This window comes from Notamacropus eugenii, chromosome 3, assembly GCF_028372415.1.
Source record: "Notamacropus eugenii isolate mMacEug1 chromosome 3, mMacEug1.pri_v2, whole genome shotgun sequence".
Lineage (NCBI taxonomy): Eukaryota > Metazoa > Chordata > Mammalia > Diprotodontia > Macropodidae > Notamacropus > Notamacropus eugenii.
The window spans coordinates 382,868,804-382,888,747 of record NC_092874.1 but is presented as its reverse complement, the minus strand read 5'-3'; the positions used below and the strand labels follow the sequence as shown (position 1 = coordinate 382,888,747).

At 35.3% G+C, this 19,944-nt stretch overlaps 1 protein-coding gene across 1 annotated transcript in view; it reads right to left on the bottom strand.

Moving 5' to 3' along the window:
* LOC140497114 (cytochrome P450 3A24-like) overlaps nucleotides 1-19,944 on the bottom strand; it is a 42,728-nt gene that overhangs the window by 11,429 nt on the left and 11,355 nt on the right. Inside the window, exons 2-8 of the mRNA XM_072597676.1 lie at nucleotides 17,792-17,885; nucleotides 9,298-9,350; nucleotides 5,844-5,943; nucleotides 4,812-4,925; nucleotides 4,264-4,352; nucleotides 940-1,088; nucleotides 265-392 (exon numbers count right to left, since the gene is read on the bottom strand). Of these exons, the coding sequence (XP_072453777.1) occupies nucleotides 265-392; nucleotides 940-1,088; nucleotides 4,264-4,352; nucleotides 4,812-4,925; nucleotides 5,844-5,943; nucleotides 9,298-9,350; nucleotides 17,792-17,885 (727 nt within the window). The remainder of the gene's footprint in view (nucleotides 1-264; nucleotides 393-939; nucleotides 1,089-4,263; nucleotides 4,353-4,811; nucleotides 4,926-5,843; nucleotides 5,944-9,297; nucleotides 9,351-17,791; nucleotides 17,886-19,944) is intronic.

Sequence of the window (19,944 nt, the reverse complement as noted above, 5' to 3'; positions counted from 1 at the left end):
ACATAGATCAATCAATCTAGCAAATATTAAATAAGAGGAGCATAGAGTTAGAGCTGGAAACAAGAGGTCACCAAGTAACACTTCTTCAAGTTACAGTAAATCCTCAAAAATGTGACAACTGGAATTGAATAAAGATTATAGTGCACTAAGATGAATATCAAGTAAAATTGGACACCAATTTTGTTTGCTTTACCTTGAGGATATAATACCACTATTTTTGATGGACACATATTCTTATTCTGAACATCGTAGAGACTTACTTACCTTTTGTGAATTTTTCTTTCGGTCTTCCTTTATTTTTTTAATTGATTTTGTTAAGAAATCTATTGTTTCCTTTGGAAATATAGTTACATCCATTTTTTTTAACAAAGGAATAACGAATGGAAAAATTGCTGAGGAAAACAAAAACAAAATATCCTTATGAAACTAGAATTTTATGAGTGACATTATCACCTTTATTTGGAGTGTAGAGGGGGAGATGGCAACAGAGGGACAAATTGTAATCTGGCTTATTCATTTTCTTTTTAACATCATCAATTATCTGTAAACTGTTGGAGGTCAATGAAAACCCCAACAGTGAAGCAAATCTCCATAATCCGGTGTTCTCTGCACATCTTCTAGGTTAACTGCTAAGTTACCTATAACTACCCCAAACAATAAGTAATTCCCCTGGGAATTTAGGTCAGTGGCTCTCTGAAAGCCCTGATTTCCTAACAGATAGCAATTGAAGTACATAATTTCCAGAACTCCTGATGTTGTGTTGTAATCTCTCTATGCTTTGGTTTAATCTCTGTTGAATTAAGAGGATAGACTTAAGGGTTCCTAAGTTTCTGTCCATCTCTAAATCTATGGTCCAACTTGGTGAGTCACTGAGTTATGTTCAGGAATGTCAGAACCACTGAAATTTTATTTTTTTTCTGTAAAGAAGAATCGACTTACTTATTGTAAGTAAAAGTGGATCCAGAAAACTGAACTTAATTAACTTCTTGATTTCTCTCACAAAGGGATCATTTTGGTTATTCAAGGAATCAATTTTGACACCAAATGAAGTACTGGTGATCACATCCATGCTGTAGGCCCCAAAAATGCTGAGGAGAGAAAGCAAAAAAAGGCTCAAAACAGGCACTGTTTCTTTCCTCTCCAAGTAAATACATGAAATGAGCCTCTAAATCCCTGGTGTGAAACTCAATAGAAACCAGGGTCACTAAACCATTCCAAAGGATACTTGAGCGCCACATATTGAAATTACAAAAACCACATATTAATATTGCTTTTTTCTATTTTTTATATTATTATATATTTCACTGTTGTATTTTAGTGTGTTCTGACCAGGTTTAACAACAAGACTCTAGGTTCAAGCCCAAAGTCATATTTAAAAATGATCAGTAGCATTTATTAGCTGAGAATTTTCAGAAAAATGTTGATTCTTTTCATCAACTTCCTAGAAGTCAAAAATCATTTTATAAATGAACAAGTGAATGAATGAAGGAATGAATGAATGGAAAATTCTTGGAAATACTTGGAAAATTATGGGATATAATGTATGGCAGTGCTTACTGGCATTATCACTTCCCTTTCCTAAGCTATTAGAGGAAGTTAACCAGGGGTACATTTTCCTCCCCACATGGTGAATACTCTCTACTTTAGAACATAGACGTTCTTTTTCTTTTTCCCTAATCATTTGTGGAAATAGATCTCATTGTGTTATTTCTGGGTCAAAGGATATAAGCAACTTAAAAACTCTTCTGACATATTTCCAGTATGCTATCTAAAATTGTTGGATCTCTTCACAATTACATCCACGATGAATTAGTGTGCAGTTTTTCCAAATTCCCTTCAACATTTGACTCTTTCCTCTTCAATGTTTTTAGCCAATCTAACAGGTACAGAATGAATTCTCAAAGGTGTTTCAATTTGCATTTTCTAATAAATAATGATAGAAACTTAATGAGCCCATAGAATGTAGGAAGAAACGCATGGTATGCAGAATGAAAGAGGCAATGGTTCTGGTGCTTTCAGCCATGGTCAGATCATAACTATAGCACTGTGACCAAAGTTCTGGGCATCATATTTGGAGAAGGACATTAATAAGTTGAAGGTAAATGGTATACAATGACTAGTTTGGTGAAATGATTTAAAATTAAAAGTTTGTTAAAGAAACTGAGGGTACTGACAGTTTATATAAAAGACAATTTAAAGAAGAGATTAAAAAAATGATTTATAGCACTTTTTCATATGACCATAATTTTTTATTTCTTTATCAGAAAGCTGACTGTTCATATTCTTTGATGAGTTATTGACTGGAGAATGACTCATATTCTAAGAGATTTGACAAAGGTCATTATATACTTGTGATATGAGAACTTTATATGAGAAACTGTTCAAAAAATGTGTTTTTTTCTTTCAAATCTCTGCTTTCCTTCAGATCTTGAGTACAATTTCTACAAAATTTTTAAATTTAACGTAATCAAAATTATCCACTTTACACCTCACTGTGCTCTCTTGTGTTTTGCTAAATTACTTACCTGTCTATAAGTCTGATAAATAATATGTTCCAAGTTCTTCAAATGCTGTTGGAATATCTCTCTTTATATCTAGTTGGAATATTCATTTTGCTCTTATCTTAGTAAATGGTGTGAGATATTAATCTATTTCCTGTTTCTTCCATCCTGCCTTCTAGTTTTCAATGAAATTTTTACCAAATAATACGCTCATCTCAAAATCTTGAATCTTTGTATTTTTCAAATAAAAGGTTACTATATTCATTTAAGACTGAAAGTTGCATATCTACTATGTTCAATTGATCTACCTTTCTATTTTGGAACCAGTAAGAGATAGCTTTGATAATTACTTCCTTCCAATATAGTTTAAGATCTAGTACTTCCTTTACATTTTTTCATTATTTCCTTTGATATTTTTTGAGTTTTTGTTCTTCCAAATGAATTTTCTCTCATTTGTTTGTACTTCGGTAAAATATTTTTAGTAATTAAATTAGAATAGGTATATGTATATATATATGAATTATTTTATGTATTGAATATATAAATCAATGTAGGTAAAATTGTCATGTTGATTATATTTGCCCTGCCTATACAAATTTCTAAGAGAAATAAAAGATTCTTTAAAAAAAGTACTGGGATACTGGGAACTCATGTAGGGTAGGGAAAACTGTGCCAAGGGGCAGGTTGTCACTTCCAATAGCTTTCTGGGTCACAGATGTACCATGGACTATGAAGGGACCAGGACCTAGATGTAAGGGTCAGTTACAGGTCCCAGCAAGCAAGGAGGAAGTTCAGAAGCAAGCAAGAAAATGTGCTTCAGACCCCAGGAAAACAGTTTGTTTTCAGCTCTAATTCTTAGATAAATCTGAAGCCTACTGAGGAATAGTAATGAAATGTATCTCAGACTAAAGGGAAACTATTTTCCACTTGGATGATAATGCCACAGTCTAGTAGCAGTTTATTACTACTCAGATCCAAATATAGGTCAGGAGCCTGCAAAGCTCAAATCTCCCTGGTGAAGGGTGAAGGACAGAGGAACCAATCAGACTTTGCCCTGGAAAAGATTACTTAGAACAACAAAACGTTGTAAGTTCCCAGAATGAGTTGAACTTTGGAGCCTGGAATAACAAAACAACCAACAACCCAAAAAACCTACAGCAGAAGCAACCCAGATATATCCTCTAGAAGTGTATAGATCTTAGAAGTAGCATAAACTCTAAAGTCAGGAAATTTTGGCGGGGAGAGCACAAACAAAAAGAATCCCATAAAAAAAGCTTTTATGGTGACAGAGAGACTCAACACACAAACCCAGAAGAAAATAGCACTCCAAGCATAATCTCAAAGAAAAAAAACAACTTGGACACAAATTCAAATTTAATTTCTGAAAGAGACAAAGCAAGAATTTAAGAAAAGAGTTTAAATATTTTCATAAATATAAAAATGTTTATTAGTAATTTGGAGACATTAAAATAGTTTTATAAAAGTCTTAGTGGAAGGATATATTTGCAAGGCAGATTACATAGAGTTCAGAATATAAAAAGAAAAAGGAGCAAGAGTCGCGTGATCAATTGTAAATGGCTTAATCAAATTGTTTAGCTTCAGAATATCTCACCATGTTGTCCTTTACATTTCCCTTTTTAATGAAAAAGTTAACAGAATAGCTTTAAAAGTGGTTGCTTCACTTTCTGAGGAAAGATGACAGAAGGTGAGCAGTTATGTCCTGTTGTTCCTCAGATTCCTCCAGGTGTTGCCCCATACTTACTCTTTCAGAGTTATAGGCTTGCTTTTCTCTGCTTCCTTCCCCATGTTCTTCACTAACACATCTCCATATTGCGTAATGATGGGAAACATCTAAATGTCAAATGACAATAATTACATTGGAAAAACCTAGTTCCAAAACAAATACAATTTCCCAAGCTTGAAGAAGCACAATGGTATTTCATAAGATCATTTCTCTTTTAAAATGTAAAGAATCATATATCTATAGGAAGAAAAGTTCATTTGGGCCATTTAGCAAAACTACATCATTTTAAAGATGAGGAATCTGCAGCCAACGTGGTTAAGTGCCCTATCAATGGTCACTCAGGCAATAGGCATCAGAGGTGAGATTGCAGATCAGGTTCTCTAATTCCATAGACTGTACTGTCTCCACTGGAGCACAACAAACTAAGAGAGAAAATATTCCCTTTTAGGAAGTTCACACTTGTGGGCCTGTTAATTAGGTTTTAGCTATTAAAAATCATTGGAACTTTTTTTTAACTTTCCCCTGGACTCAGTTTTCTAAAATCCGACCAATTTTCATTACTTTACCTCCTTGAGTTTTCCACTTGTAAATGTTGGTGACAATATTGTTCTAATCCTCTTCCATTGGTCATCTTCAGCAATTGAGATAGCACTCTCTATAATCCCTGCTAGACCAAGATTCTAGGAGAAATAGGTAAAAGACAAGACTATTCTTGTTTTAAATGGTAGAACCAGAAGTTGAGACCTATTACACTTTCCAATACAAAAGCTAATTCTTTCTAATTATCTAGATTTTTTTTAATCTGACCCTTTATAGCTCATAGACTTTGATGGCAACAGTTTTCTTTTCTGGATACTTAAATGGTGTAATTATTATACCTGTACGAGCAGTTTTCAGACTGCATCACTAGAGAGGTTGTTTCCCAGGAAGACAGCTGATTGTACTAAGGACTACTATCACCCACGATCTTGGGTCACATATCCTAGGCTCTCTCTCCATGTCCGAGGTGTAGTGATTGAGGATGGTGGTGGTAATTTGAACTACCTGACACACATGACTTCCTATCTCTTCTTCACAGTTATTCTGACTGGCCTGTAACACACAAGATAATTGACAGTTGGTGGGTATGACTAGCCCTTCCTCCAGAGGATTTTCCCCCACTATTATGACTAGGAATGCCTAGTCAAAAGCAGAAAAAGAGACTTGGGGGGCACATTTCAAACTATATCTCCTTTGACCATCAGTTCTTTGGAGACAGCTGGTCAACAGCTGATGAGCAGAGCAGGCCCATTTTCCACAGTGACATTTCCCTTTAATAGCCCTGGGGGCTAAGTCTAGTTCTGGTGAAGGCATTGCCACTCCCAAATTTTGGAGGCCCAAGAGATGTGAATAGGGCTTACATCACCCAGCAAAAGTAGTCTTCTGTCTCCAGTTGAAGAGGCATTTTCCTCAGCTAGGCTGTCTTGCCTACTCTGTCTTCTACAAGAATATTAATAGTGAAGCTAGTATTTATAGATGGCTTAAAAACTGTGTGATCCTTAACATGCTCAACATGACTTCCCTATTGCTGACAATTTTAGTCTTCCACTGTCACTTACCCGACGATTGGTGAAGACAGAAAAGCACTCTTTTACCAGCACCAATTTGATAGTTTCTGGGTCCATGATGGACAATATAGGCTGTCTGCCATCAAAAATCCTGTACCCCGAAATGGAAGAAATTACATCAGTCACTAAGTTACATTGTTGGAAGCAGATGTTGCAAGTGGAAATTATAAATTCATGGCCATGAGCTTGCTGTCAGCTTATGTTTATTACGATCTGAGATGTGGGAGTGAACCAGGAATCTAAAATAAAACTCATATTTATGAAATACTTGGTGCATGCTTAAGTAAGAGTCCTGCCTTAGGCTTTACTTACTCTGTGATCTCATGCAAGTCTTTCAGTCTCACGTTCCTCATGAGGAAAAGAAGAGCATCAACCTTAGAGGGTTGTTGTGAGGACCATTATGACAACATATATAAAGAGTAGATTTTGTTGTTGTTGATGATGTGGTTGAGTTACAATGGGAAAATGGAATGGCTTCATTGAGGAGGTAATATCTGAATTGAGTTTTAAAGAATGGTCAAGTGCTCAGTAGGAAAAGGAAGGGAAGAGAGCATTTCAATGATAGCCAACAGCCTGAGCAGTCACAGTGGCATGAGACTGGCAAGTGTATTTGTGAGCCAGAGTTTTCTAGTTTGGATAAAGAACAAAGGGGACAGAGGGGACTAATAGGAAGTAAGCCTGGGAAAGTGAGGTGATAGCATGCAAGAAGAGTCTTGAATATGAGAAAGTAGTTTTTAAATTTTACTTAGGAGGCAATAAGGAGCCAGGAAGGATGTTTGGGCAGAAGTATGACCATAAACAGATTTACAGACAAGAAAGATTATTCTGGCAATTGTATTAAGAATTACAAAGAATCAGTTCGTGATGAAAAATGCTGTCCACCTGCAAAGGGAGAACTGATGTAACTATTGTTTTTCATTACTTTATTTTAATTTTTTTATAGACTGATTATGGAAATATGCTTTCATGACTTCACATATATAACTGATATAATATCACTTGCCTTCTCAATGGGTTATGTAGATTCTGGAAAGAGGGTGATTATTATGAACTCAAAATTTTAAAAAGAATATTAGAAGTAAATAAGCACTTTTTAAGAATAAGCATTTTTTTTAAAAAATAGGCCAATTAGAAGGGAGAGTGGAGGCAGGAAGAATTCTATCAGTAGGCCATAATAATATGAAAGGAAGTTAGGATTGATGCAATAGAGGAATTTGAGGGATATTAACAGGTAGGAAAGCACTAAAGTAGCAAACAATATGGTCAAAACCAAACATTGAGACAAATAATACCCAAGGGGAGCAAGCAGAACAGGAAAATGGTCAAGGACTGCCATGTACAGTAAGAGTGAGGCCTACTAGGTTTAGTGAGAGTGAATAGGGCAGGTAAAAGAAAAAAAAGGTGCTGGTTAAATTGTGGGATTTAATTCTAGATTTTGATATGAGTTACAAGTTGATATAGGCAACATTAATTCCAAGGTGTGAATATGCTACCCGAATATGGGACAGAAACTCTTTAGAATTGTAGAGTTTGAAGAGTAGCAGCATGATCAGGCTATCTACAGAAATATTATTTTGTAGCCAAAATCAGGGGATGAGTAGAGGAGAAGATGTTGAACTAGCAACAAGGTCATTGAAAAACTTGAGAAAGTTACTTGGGTGCGAGCAGATAAAAAAGGGAATATTTAGGAAATAGTGGAAGAAGAATGATCTGGAAACAACAGTAATGATTAAAGAATATGCCTTCTCCATTTTCTAACCCTGTGAATAGGTGGTGGAGGAATTAGGAGACTAAGCAGAAAGCATTTTAAGGGATATGATATTTTCAGGAGGGTGTCAGGTTTCTATTAGATCAGATAAGCAGAAATCAAGCTGGCCGAGAAATTTGCAGATGTGTAGGAAAGTTGGCAGATGATAAGATGAGAGTTCCTTGAAGGACAGAAGCAATAGGTGATGGAACATTGAGTTGGAGTGGGCCTGGGAAGTAATTGGAGTGATTAGAATAAGGAAAAGTATTCAGAATGAAGCATTGTGGGTAATTGCAACTGAACTGATGAGAATGGATGACCATGATTATGAAGACAATATAAGAAGCAGAGTACATGGCATACTTTTCCAGAACCAGTAAATAGATTAACTTCCTGAGAGCTTAAGATAGAATTTAGAATCTTGGTGTTCCAAAGCAACTAAGATCCAACACAAGAAGGAAAGATGCGGTGGAAGATGACTGGCAGGGAATATGTTTAACAGAGTAGCACAATCATAACAGAAAAGGCCACTGACCTCTATATAGCTTTGTCAATGTGAGGTGTCCCTATACATATGTGTCTTGTTCACGTGCTCCCTATATTCTTATCCCTTCATGCATGTACTCTACCCACATGTGTATCAATGTGTAGTTGTCCAAGCATAACTTCAAAAAAGATCTCTTCTTCTCATTAAATTTTATTGTGTTTGTGAGAGAGTTAGCTCACAGAGAACATATTATATTGCTCATTAATTTTTATTGGTATTTAGTTATAGTCCCTGTTAGGGAGTGTGTGCTGTATGGCTGACTTACAAAAGTAAAATCTTTGTGTTCGTGCCCAAGAGCTAAGATATGAAGATTTTGGTCATCTTCCAAAATCTCTAAAATTTGGAGTAGCTAATAGGAGCTTCAAGACTGACAGGTTATCTGGTGCTATACTAATATTAACCAGCATATCACTGGTGTATCATGGAAAATATCATGATTATATCATGGAAATTAAAGTGAGATTAGTTCATATGATATTATGCAATTTTCAGTTGCATAAATAATCATGTATCACACAATATTTCTAACAGTTCTAACAATGCACCTGTTGTTTATCTCCTGATACTCACTAAAAATGATAGTTACTAAATATGAGTTATCACAAATTCGTTGGGTCTAAATTCACGCCTCAGAATTAACAAGACTTTAGACAATAAATTGAAGAAGGTGGAAGAATAGTCTTCTGAACTAGAATTAATTCTCAAAGAAATATTGTTTATCTTCATGTCAACATATATTATTACTTCTCTGATCATCTTTTTCATTACTATTCTATTTTACAACTTGAATTGTACAAAAGAATAGAAGCTCCTTCAGGACACGAACTCTTTTTTTGTTCTGTCTTTGTATCTGTACTGCTCAGGAGATCTGTATGTGGTTGTCACTTTATTCAATGTTTCTTTATTTCATCAACATTCACATTCTCATATCACTACTCTAAAGCAAGGTGATATATCCAAAATCCATGACCAGGGTAATATCATACTAGGGCATCTGTTATGATGCCATTGGCCTGAATAAGAATTCTATGGCATTGAACAGATCTCTAATACCTCTATTTTCACAAATGTTATTGGGTTGAGTGGGAAGCTATGGGTGACTGACCATTGAAATGTGGATATATAATGGAAAGATAACTTAGAATACTCACCCCCAGGTTTTCCCATACTTTTTAAAGCAAGTCATGTCAAAATCTGCAAGACCCTGCAAAAGGTATTTTCAAATCAGATATTGGCACAAATTCCTAGTGAAGAATTATGTCAAAATGCATTATATTAGGAAGTTGAATATAGAATAATGTATTTTTTACTATTGTGTTTATGGTCTTCATTTTGCCTGCAGGTTGTTGCCCACCCCAATCTTTACTTGCTGACATATGACCCAGCTCAAATGTGATCTTTTCCATTAGGCTTTTCCTGACGTCTCCAGCAGAAAGATTTCTCCAGGATTTCTGATCCCTTGATTTTAATTCTAATGCCTTTTTCCTGTGCTATGAAAATCTATTTAATATAAAGCTTTTACTATGGACTGTAATTGTAACCTGGTGCCTAGAACATTGCAGGCACTTAATAAAAACTTTATGATTAATAGATTGGTACACTCTATAAATGTCTGCTCTCACTCTATTCTCATTTAAATTGCAATTTTCTTGATGTATGTCACTTTCTACTGCATAATAGGCTCCTTGAGGTTACGTAACATGGATATTTTTCCTTTGTATTTCCTCTATATCGGGAGTTTAAGCATCATATACTTTTATAGTGGTCTAGAGAAGTCTATGAAATGATGTTTTAAAATGGGCAAAACACAAAGCATCACAAAATAAACCACTTTTTTCTAAAAATAGTTATTAAAAACCTTCTTATTTCCCATGTTAAGAATCCTGTATTTGTATGTCTTACCCATCACATTGTATCATTCAAAGTAAAGACAGTATTCATATTCACTTTTATAAGATTTTGATTTCAAAATTTTTCTCCCTCCCTCCCATTCTCTCCACCCCCCTTCACAAGATAGCAAACAGTCTTATATAGGTTATATATGTATAATCCTATAAAACATATTTTCACATTAGTCATGTTGTGAAAGAAGAAACATAAGACAAAGAAAAGAAAAAAAGAAGTGAAGATAGTATGCTTCAATCTGCATTCAGACTCTGTAAGGGAATTGCCAACCCTCAGCTCTCTTGGACGGCATACACCAATCATGGCTCAGGTAATCTGAGGGGAGATTGGTAAGGCATGAACAAGACGACGCTGGGAGGAAGGGTTCTGCCCCTGTTCACCACCAGATACTTCCTGAAACATGGCTGGAAAGCAGTAGCAAAACTTGCTTAAACTAGTTTAATCTTGCTTGTGCTGCTTACGTAACTAAGGCATACATGATACTATATAAGTGCCTGAGCTAGTTTGAATAAACAGAGTTGCCTTACATCTTTGCCTCCTGCCTCATCCTTACTCACAGCGAGCTCCTTCAGGGTCGACAGGCCTTGCTGGTCAGATAAACCTGTCGGCTTGGGGTGAACGGCCCCCATAAATCCCATTCAAGACTCCATGATTCTTTCTCTGGATGGGGATAGCGTTTTCCAACATGAGTCTTTTGGAATTGTCTTGGATCACTGTATTGCTAAGAGATAAGTATACATTAAATGGTCATCACACAATGTTGCTGTTGCTATATGTTCTCCACTTCATTCACCATCAGTTTGCACACATGGTGTTTTTTTTAGATCATCCTGCTCATCATTTCTTATGGAAGAATAATATTTCATTACTTTCACATACCATAACTTGTTCAGTCATTCCCCAATTGATGGGCATCCCCACCATTTCCAGTTCTTTGCCATCATGAAAAGAACTATTTTTGTGCATGTGGAATTTTTTCCTTTTTTTATGACACCTTTGATATATGCACCTAGTAGTGGTATTGCTGGGTCAAAGTCTATGCATATTTTTATAGGTGTTTGGGTGTAGTTCCAAATTGTTCTCCAGAATGCTGGATGAATTCACAACTCTGCCAACAATCAATTAGTGTTCCACTTTTCTGACATCTCCAACATTTATCATTTTTCTTTTTGGTCACATTAACAAATCTGATAAGTGTGATTTGCTTACCTCAGAATTCTAGATTACTAGAGACAATTATGTCTTGTGCTTATGTATCTAACCCATTTCACTGATTCATCACTCTATTTCTTAAGCAGTACTAAACAGTTTTGATGATTACTTTATTATGTAGTCCCATATCTGGTACAGCTAGGCCACCTTTCTTTGCATTTTTTTTTATTAATTATCCTGATATTCTGAAACTTTTGTTCTTCCAGTTCAAATTTGCTATTTTCCTAGTTCTGTAAAATAATTCTTTGTTGCTTTGGCATGGTCCTCAATAATAAACAAATTTAGGTAGAATTGTTACATTCTTATATTTGGTCAGCCTACCCATGACCTATTGACAATTTTTCTATTTGTGCAGACCTGACTTTATTTGTGTGAAAGCGTTTTGTAATTGTGTTCATGTAGTTCCCAGGTCTTTCTTGGCAGGTAGACTCCAAAATATTTTGTATTTCCTACAGTTATTTTAAATGGAATTTCTCTTCCTGTTTCTTGTTGCAGGGATTTGTTGGTAATATAAAGAAATGCTGATGATTTTTGTGGATTTATTTTATATCCTGCAACTTATAGTTGTTTATTATTCCCAGTAGTTTTTTAGTTGTTTCTCTAGGATTCGCCAAGCACATTCTCTGTGAAGAGTGATAATTTTGTTTCCTCATTGCCTATTCCAATTCCTTCCATTTCTTTTTCCTTCAGACACAATATTGACCAATAATGGTGATAATGGACATACTTCTTTCATTCTTGGTCTTGAGGGAAAGCTTCAAGCTTACCTCCATGACATAAAATGCTTGCTTATGGTTTTAGATAGACGTTATTTATCATTTTAAGGGGAGCTCCCTTTGTTTCTATGCTCTCTAGTGTTTGTAATAGGAATGGGTACTGTATTTTGTCAAAAGATGTTTCTGCATCTATTGAGATAATCATGATTTTCTTACTTTTGTTATTAATTTGGTCAATTTTGATGATTTTTTTTCCCTAATACTGATCCTTTCTTGCATTTTTGATATAAATCCCAACAGGTCATAATATATTTTCTTTTTGCTAAATTACTGTACTTTTTGGCTAACTTTTTAATCAATAATTTTGCATCAATATTCATGAAGAAACTTTCTCTGTTTTGGCTGCTCCTTGTTTAGGTATTAGCACCATATTTCAGTCATAAAAAGAATTTGGTATGACCCTGTCTTTGTCTATATTTCCAAATGGATCATATGATATTGGAATTAATTGCTTGTTTTGCTTTGTTTTTTAAGTTTAACAATATTTTCCCCCTAGCTACAGGTTAAGAAAAATTTTGACATTCATTTTTATAAGATTTTGAGTTCCAAATTTTTATCTCTTCCCTCCTCTCTCCTCTTCTGAAAGTATTAGGAAGTTTGATATAATTTATACATGTGCTATCATGTAAAAATATTTCCATATTAGTCACAGTTGTAAAAGAAGAAACAGATCAAAACCATGAGAAAAAATAAAGTAAGTGAAAAAGAAATGCTTCTTTCAGCATTCAGATTCCAGTTCTTTGCCTGGATATGAATAGAATTTTCCTTCCTGTGTTTTTTATACTTGTCTTAGATCATTATGTTTCTGAGAGCTGAGTTGGTCATCACATAATGTTCCTGATGTACACTTTGCATTAGCCTGTACAATCCCTTCCAAGTTCTTCTGAAATCTGCCTGTTTATCATTTCTTATTGCACAGTAATATTTCATTTTATTCATATGTCATTCCTTCTTTGGACCTTCCCCAATTGATGGGCATCCCTTCAGTTTCCAATATTTTACTATTATGAAAAGGGCTTTTATAAATTTTGTTGTACATGTAGGCCCTTTTCCATTTTTTAAAGATCATTTCTTTTTTTTAAATTTTACTTATTTTTTTAATGTTCTACAATCACTACCATAAAACTTAGATTTTTACCCCCCACACCTACACCCCCCCACCCATCTCGCTCCCCAAGATGGCATACAATTCTATATAGGATTTACATGTACTTGCCTATTGAACACGTTTTCACTGTAGTCATGCTATGTAGATGAACTAAAATAAATGGAAGAAATCATATAACAAATCAAAACATAATACACATACACATACATACACACACACACACAAACATGATCTACTACATTCTGCGAAGGAATTCCATAGTTTCTTCTCTGAGTGTGGAAGGCATTTTGCCTTAGAAAACCATTGGGAATTTTTTTTTAAGTTCTTGTGTTATTACAAAGTTCCAAGTCTACCAGAAAAAACTCTCACACACTGTGGTCGTTGCTGTGAACAAAGTTCTCCTGCTTCTGCTCCTTTCATTCAGCATCAGATCATATAAGTCCTTCCAGGCTTCCCTCAAGTCTTCTTGTTCATCATTTCTTATGGCACAAGAGTATTCCATTACATTCATGTACCATAATTTACTCAACCATTCCCCAGTTGATGGACATCTCCTTGATTTCCGGTTTTTGGCAACTACAAAGAGTACTACTACAAATATTTTTGTACATGTGGTATCCTTTCCCATTTTTATGATCTCTCAAGGATGCAGTCCTTGTAGAGACCTTGCTGGGTCAAAGGGTATGGACATTTTTGTAGCCCTTTGGGCATAGTTCCAAACTGCTCTCCAGAATAGTTGGATGAGCTCACAGCTACACCAGCAATGAATTAGTGTTCCAACTCTCCCACATCCTCACCAGCATTTATCATTTTCCTGTCTGTCATATTCACCAGTCTTACAGGTGTGATGTGATACCTCAGAGTTGTTTTGATTTACATCCCTCTAATCAAAAGTGATTTAGAGTATTTTTTCATATGATTATAAATGTCTTTAATTTCTTCCTCTGAAAATTGCCTGTTCATATCCTTTGACCATTTATCCACTGGGGAATGATTTGTAGAGTTGTACATTTGAGTCAATTCTCTATATATTCTATAAATGAGGCCTTTGTTCCCGAGATTAGCTGTAAAAATTCTTTCCCTGTTTACTACATGCCTGCCAATTTTGGTTGCATTTGGTTTGGTTGTGCAAAAACTTTTCAGTTTAATGTAATCAAAATTATCCATTTTGCATTTTGTAATGCTTCCTATCTCTTGTTCAGTAAAAAAATTCTTCCCTTCTCCATAAATCTGATAAATACACTATTCCTTGTGCCTCCAGTTTGTCCAAGGTATCAATCTTTATACCTAGAGTGTGTACCAATTTCCTTTTCCATTTTTTAATTATCTTTTCATGATATTAATCTAAGAGTGGTATTCCTGAATCAAAGGAAATGCACAATTTGGTTGCCCTTTATAGTTCCAAACTGTTTTCCGAAATAGTTGGATCAGTCCATAACTCCAACAACACTGCATTAGTGTCCCAAATTTCTCACATCCTCTTCATTATTTATCATTTTCCTTTTTTTTTTGTCAAATTAGTCAGTCTGATAGGTGTGAGGTTAATTTTTTTTAACATGTTTGGTAGAATTCATTTGTAAATTCATCTGACCCTGGCGATTTTTTTCCAAGTTGATTGATGGCTTGTTCAATTTCTTCTCATAAATTTGGGTTATATAAGTATTTTACTTCCTCTTTTGTTAATCTGTGTGATTTATATTTTTCTAAATATTCATCTATTTCATTTAAACTATTAGATTTAATGGCATGTTGAATTTAGTGGCATACAGCTCAGCAAAATGGGTCTTAATTATTGCTTTAATTTACTCTACAGTTTTGGTGAATACACCCTTTTCATTGTTGATACTGGTAAGACGTTTTCCTATTTACTTTTTAAAATCAAATTAATCAAAGATCTATTTCATTGTTTTTTTTTTTTACATAAAACCAACTCTTGATTTTATTTAGTAACTCAATAGTTTTCTTACTTTCATTTTTATTAATCTCTCAATTGATTTTCAGAATTTCTCATTTGGTATTTAATTAGGGATTTTTGAATTCTCTTCACCTCCTTAATTTCTTTCCTGATTATGTGGCTGTTAGATTTACCTAGTCTGAGAGGAGGGCAGTGAGGACTCCCACCAGTATAGTTTACTGTCTATTTCTTCACTTGACTTTTTCTTTAAGAATATGGATATCATGTCATTTGTTGCATATTTGCTTAGTTTTCATATTACTTCATTGTCTATGCTACCTTTTGGAAAGATGTAGTTTCCTTCTTTTCCTCTTTTAATTAAATTTTTTTTTGTTTTTTTGGTTTGAGATCAGGATTGCTATCCCTGTTTTTTTTTCTTTTCTTTTAAATTGAGCTGGAACATAATGTATTCTGCATCAAGCTTTTACCTGTACTCTGTGTGTACCTCTCAGATTCAAATGTGTTTCTTGTAAATAACATATTGTAGGCTTGTTGGATTCTTTAAAAACTATTTTATTATCTGCTTCAAATATATCAGGGCAGTTTTCCTAGGCAATTTCTTGAAAGATGCTGTCTATGTTCTTTTTTGACTATGGTTTTCAGGTAGTCCAATAATTCATAAATTATCTCTTCTCTATCTACGTCTAGGTCATTTGTGTTTTTTGTTTCAGTAGATATTTTACATTCTCTTATTTTTTTTTTTTACATTTTATTTTGTTGGACTGATTCTAGAGATCTCTTACTGTCATTACCTTCCATTGCCCAATTCTAATTTTTAATGAATTATATTCTTCAGTGAGCTTTGTACCTCCTTCTCCATTTCACCACCTTTTTAGGGACTTGCTTTTGTCAGATTTCTTTTTTCCGATTTGGCAAACTGTATTTTTTAAGGGATTGTTTTCTTCAAGCACTTTCTGCCTTGCCTTTTTCCAAGCTCTTGACGCTCCTGTATTCGTCTCATCCTTTCCCCTAACTTTTCATTCTTGTACTCTTCCAGGAAGACTTTTTGGGCTTCAAAGTCATGCATATTCTGCTTTGAGGTTTCCTATGTAGGCGTTTTGACAGAGTTGTCTTCTTCTAAGTTTGTGTTTTGATCTTCCCAGTCATAATAATAGCTTTCTATGGTTAGGGATCTTTTCTATTTGTTGCTCATTTTTAGCCTCTTTTGTGGCTTTTAAATTGAGCTTTGTTCCTAAGGCACAGAGGGCATGGTTCCATGCTTCCTGTGCTGGAGACCAGAGTCCTGCTCACTGGCTTTCTGCCCTGGGGTCTCAGTTACTAATAACTCTCCCACTGTGCTGGGGTGGCCTGGCTTAGTCACTTCTGTTGTGCCATGGGTTCTTGGGATGGCAGCTTGCCTTCTGCACTGGAACTGGGGGCCTCACAGATGGCCTGAGACACCATTGGCCTGCTGAGTGAAAACCAGTGAACCTCAGTAGCTTATTTGTGTTGTGCTAAGAGCCTCTCACTGGCCATCTTGGACACTATCTGTACTAGGCTGTGCTACCTGTCTAACCAAATGACCATTCCAGAAGTCTTTGTAAGTTATTGTAAACTAGAAAGTTGTTTCACTCAGTTGTTTTGTACAGTCTGTTGCTCCCGAATCCATCTAGAGGCTTGCCTTTATGCTGTTTCTGAAGGATAATGGGGAGAGCTCAGGAAACGTCCTGGCTTTTCTTTGGCATCTTGACTCCAGTCCACTAAAACATTATTGTTAATATAATTATGATTATGAAAACCTTTGGCAAATCCCCTTTACATTTAATAGTATCTTACAACTTTCTTCAGCTATTTCACATCCATTTCATGAGTCAATGTGTTTCATTTGATTCTCACAAGAACCTGATAAGGCAGTTAGTAAACTACTCACCAATCAGTCTGAGCCTTTGGATTCTATCCCTTCCCAAGATTTGACACATCCTCTGACCTAAAGCTTCACATGGAGTGTCTCCTATCTATGTATCAACATGTGGAGAGAAAAACTAAGTGGAATGTGCTTGGTAATCAGTGGGAAGTTATAGAGATCTTTCAAACTTAGCCTCAAACTCAAAAATTCCTGTGGTCAGGTTCTGCCTGTCACAAATGCTAGTTGGGTGATCCTAGAAAAGATAACTAATCAATACTGTAAGAAACTCTCTAAGACTGAAAGTTGTGGGAAAAGTCATGTAGTGATAGCCATTTCCTCACCTGGAAATTATTGCCCCAGTAAAATTACAGGTCTAGTCATTATTCTCTGGAGCATTGAGAGCACAGGACTCAAAAGGAAATTCCCTTTGAATCAAGAGCTAAATCTGCCAGACAGTATTAATAATAATGAAACCACTCAAGCAGAATTTAATGTAAAGCATTCAGTATCTAAGACTTGTTAATGAAGTCCTCTTTCCAGTGTAAAGAGTGCCTGAATACTACTATTCCCTACATCTTAGAGCACCGAAGGACACATGCATTATACCTTATTTTTAAGAAATCTGCTATGATACAAAGAATCAGAAGATCCTAGACTCAAACTGAAAATCCAAGGCTCTCACTGCACAGATTCGAAGGCTGAGGCCTACAAAGAATAATTTATTTGTCCAAAATCATTTAGGTAACAATCAGAGCTGGCATTTGTGTGCCCAAGTCTCCTGAGTCCAAAGGAAATGCTTTTTCCACCATACAAAGAGAATAAAAAACAATTCATTGAAACTTACTTTACGGTAAGAAAGAACAGTGCCAAAGAAAGGAAGAGGTGCTGGTCCAGGAATTCCCAGGTTCTTAAAGAGTTTGTGTGTCCAGGTGCCATATCTATAAAGTGAAGGGAAAACACTAAAGCACTGCAGTCAAGGCAAAGAGAGAAGACATGAATCATGCAGTTCACTTGTTGGTAAACAGAAGAGCAAGTGCTATAAATGTATGTATGAAGTAAGACTTTTTTCACTCAGATTCAGGAACCAAAGGGGCACTTACAGAAATATTTCATGGCTCTCACCACCATCCTAAGATGTCTCACAACCCTACTGAGATACTTTGAAGTTTCGGTAAGACTCAGTAAGGTTTGAGACAACACATTAGGTGTGGTCATGTTTGACAAGCTTTGAGTATACCATCGTCAGGATTGCTGCTGGAATATACTACCTCTCTATTGTGTTGTGAATGGTACAAAGTCTGTGTTTCTAGAAAGGACCGAGTCCAGGATCAGTGCACCTTACACACAACTAAGAAAGTTCAGAAAACATCTCAGACATGAAGAAATCCTCTTTAAGATCCAACCCTATTCTAGTATCTCAGACACCTTTTTAGTATTTCTTACTTTTTCTTATTTTATGTATATTTATTTTTAATTTTCAACATTCATTTTCACAAAATTTTGAGTTCCAAATTTCTCTTCATCTTTCTGCTCCCCCACCCCAAAACACCATGCATTCTGAATAACACTTCCCCCAATCTTCCCTCCCTTCTATCTCACCCCTCCCTTCTGTTATAATGATCTTCTCTCTTTTCTTGTGGGGAAAGATAGATTTCTATACCTCATTACCTGTATTTCTTATTTTCCAGTTGTATTCAAAAACAATTGTCAACATTCTTTCCTCAAACTATGAGTTCCAACTTCGCTCCCTTCCTCCCTTCCCACCCATCCCCTCTGAGAAGGCAAGCAATTCAATATAGGCTACATACGTGTAGATTTGCAAAAGACTTCCATAATAGTCATATTGTGAAAGACTAGCAATATTTCCCTCCATCCTATCCTGCCCCCCATTTCTTCTATTCCCTCTTCTGACCTTGTCTTTCCCCAAGAGTGTTGGCTTCTAATTGCTTCCTCCTCCCATTTGCTCTCCCTTGTATCATACCCCACCCCACTTATTTCCTTCTCCCCTTCTTTCCTGTAGTGTAAGATAGATTAGGATACCAAATTGAATGCGCATGTTATGCCTTCCTTAAGCCAAATGTGAGAAGAATAAGTTTCATTTTTTTCCTATCACCTCTCCCCTTTTCTTGTCCACTGAAAAAGCTTTTTATTGTCTCTTTTATGAGAGATGATTTACCTCATTCCACTTCTCCCTTTCTCCTCGCAATATATTCTTTGATCACCCCTTAATTTTGTTTTTTTAGATATCATTCCTTCCTACTCAACTCACTCTGTACTCTCTGGACATATATATATATATATATATATATATACATATACATATATATGTGTGTGTGTGTGTATGTGTGTGTGTATGTATATATGTATATGTATATACACACACACATACATATATATACACATGCATACTTATATGTATGTTTGTATGTATATATAAATATGTATATGTGTGGTGTGTGTGTGTATAATCCTTCCAACTGCCCAAATACTAAGAAAAGTTTTGAGAGTTGCAAATATTATCTTTCCATGTAGGAATGTAAACAGTTCAACTCTAGAAAGTCCTTTATGATTTCTCTTTCCTGTTTATCTTTTCATGCGTCTTGTGATTCTTGTCTTTGAAAGTCAAATTTCCTATTCAGCACTGGTCTTTTCATCAAGAATGCTTGAAAGTCCTCTATTTCATTGAATGACCATTTTTCCCCTGAAGTAATGTACTCAGTTTTGCTGGGTAAGTGATTCTTGGTTTTAATCTTAGTGGCTTTGACTTCTGGAATATCATATTCCAAGTATTTCAATCCCTTAACATAAAAGCTGCTTGATCTTGTGGTATCCTGATTGTATTTCCACAATACTTGAATTGTTTCTGGCTGCTTGCAATATTTTGTTCTTGATCTGGGAACTATGGAAATTGGCTACAATATTCCTAGGAGATTCTCCTTTTGGATCTCTTTCAGGAAGATATTGGTAGATTCTTTCAATATTTATTTTACCCTCTGG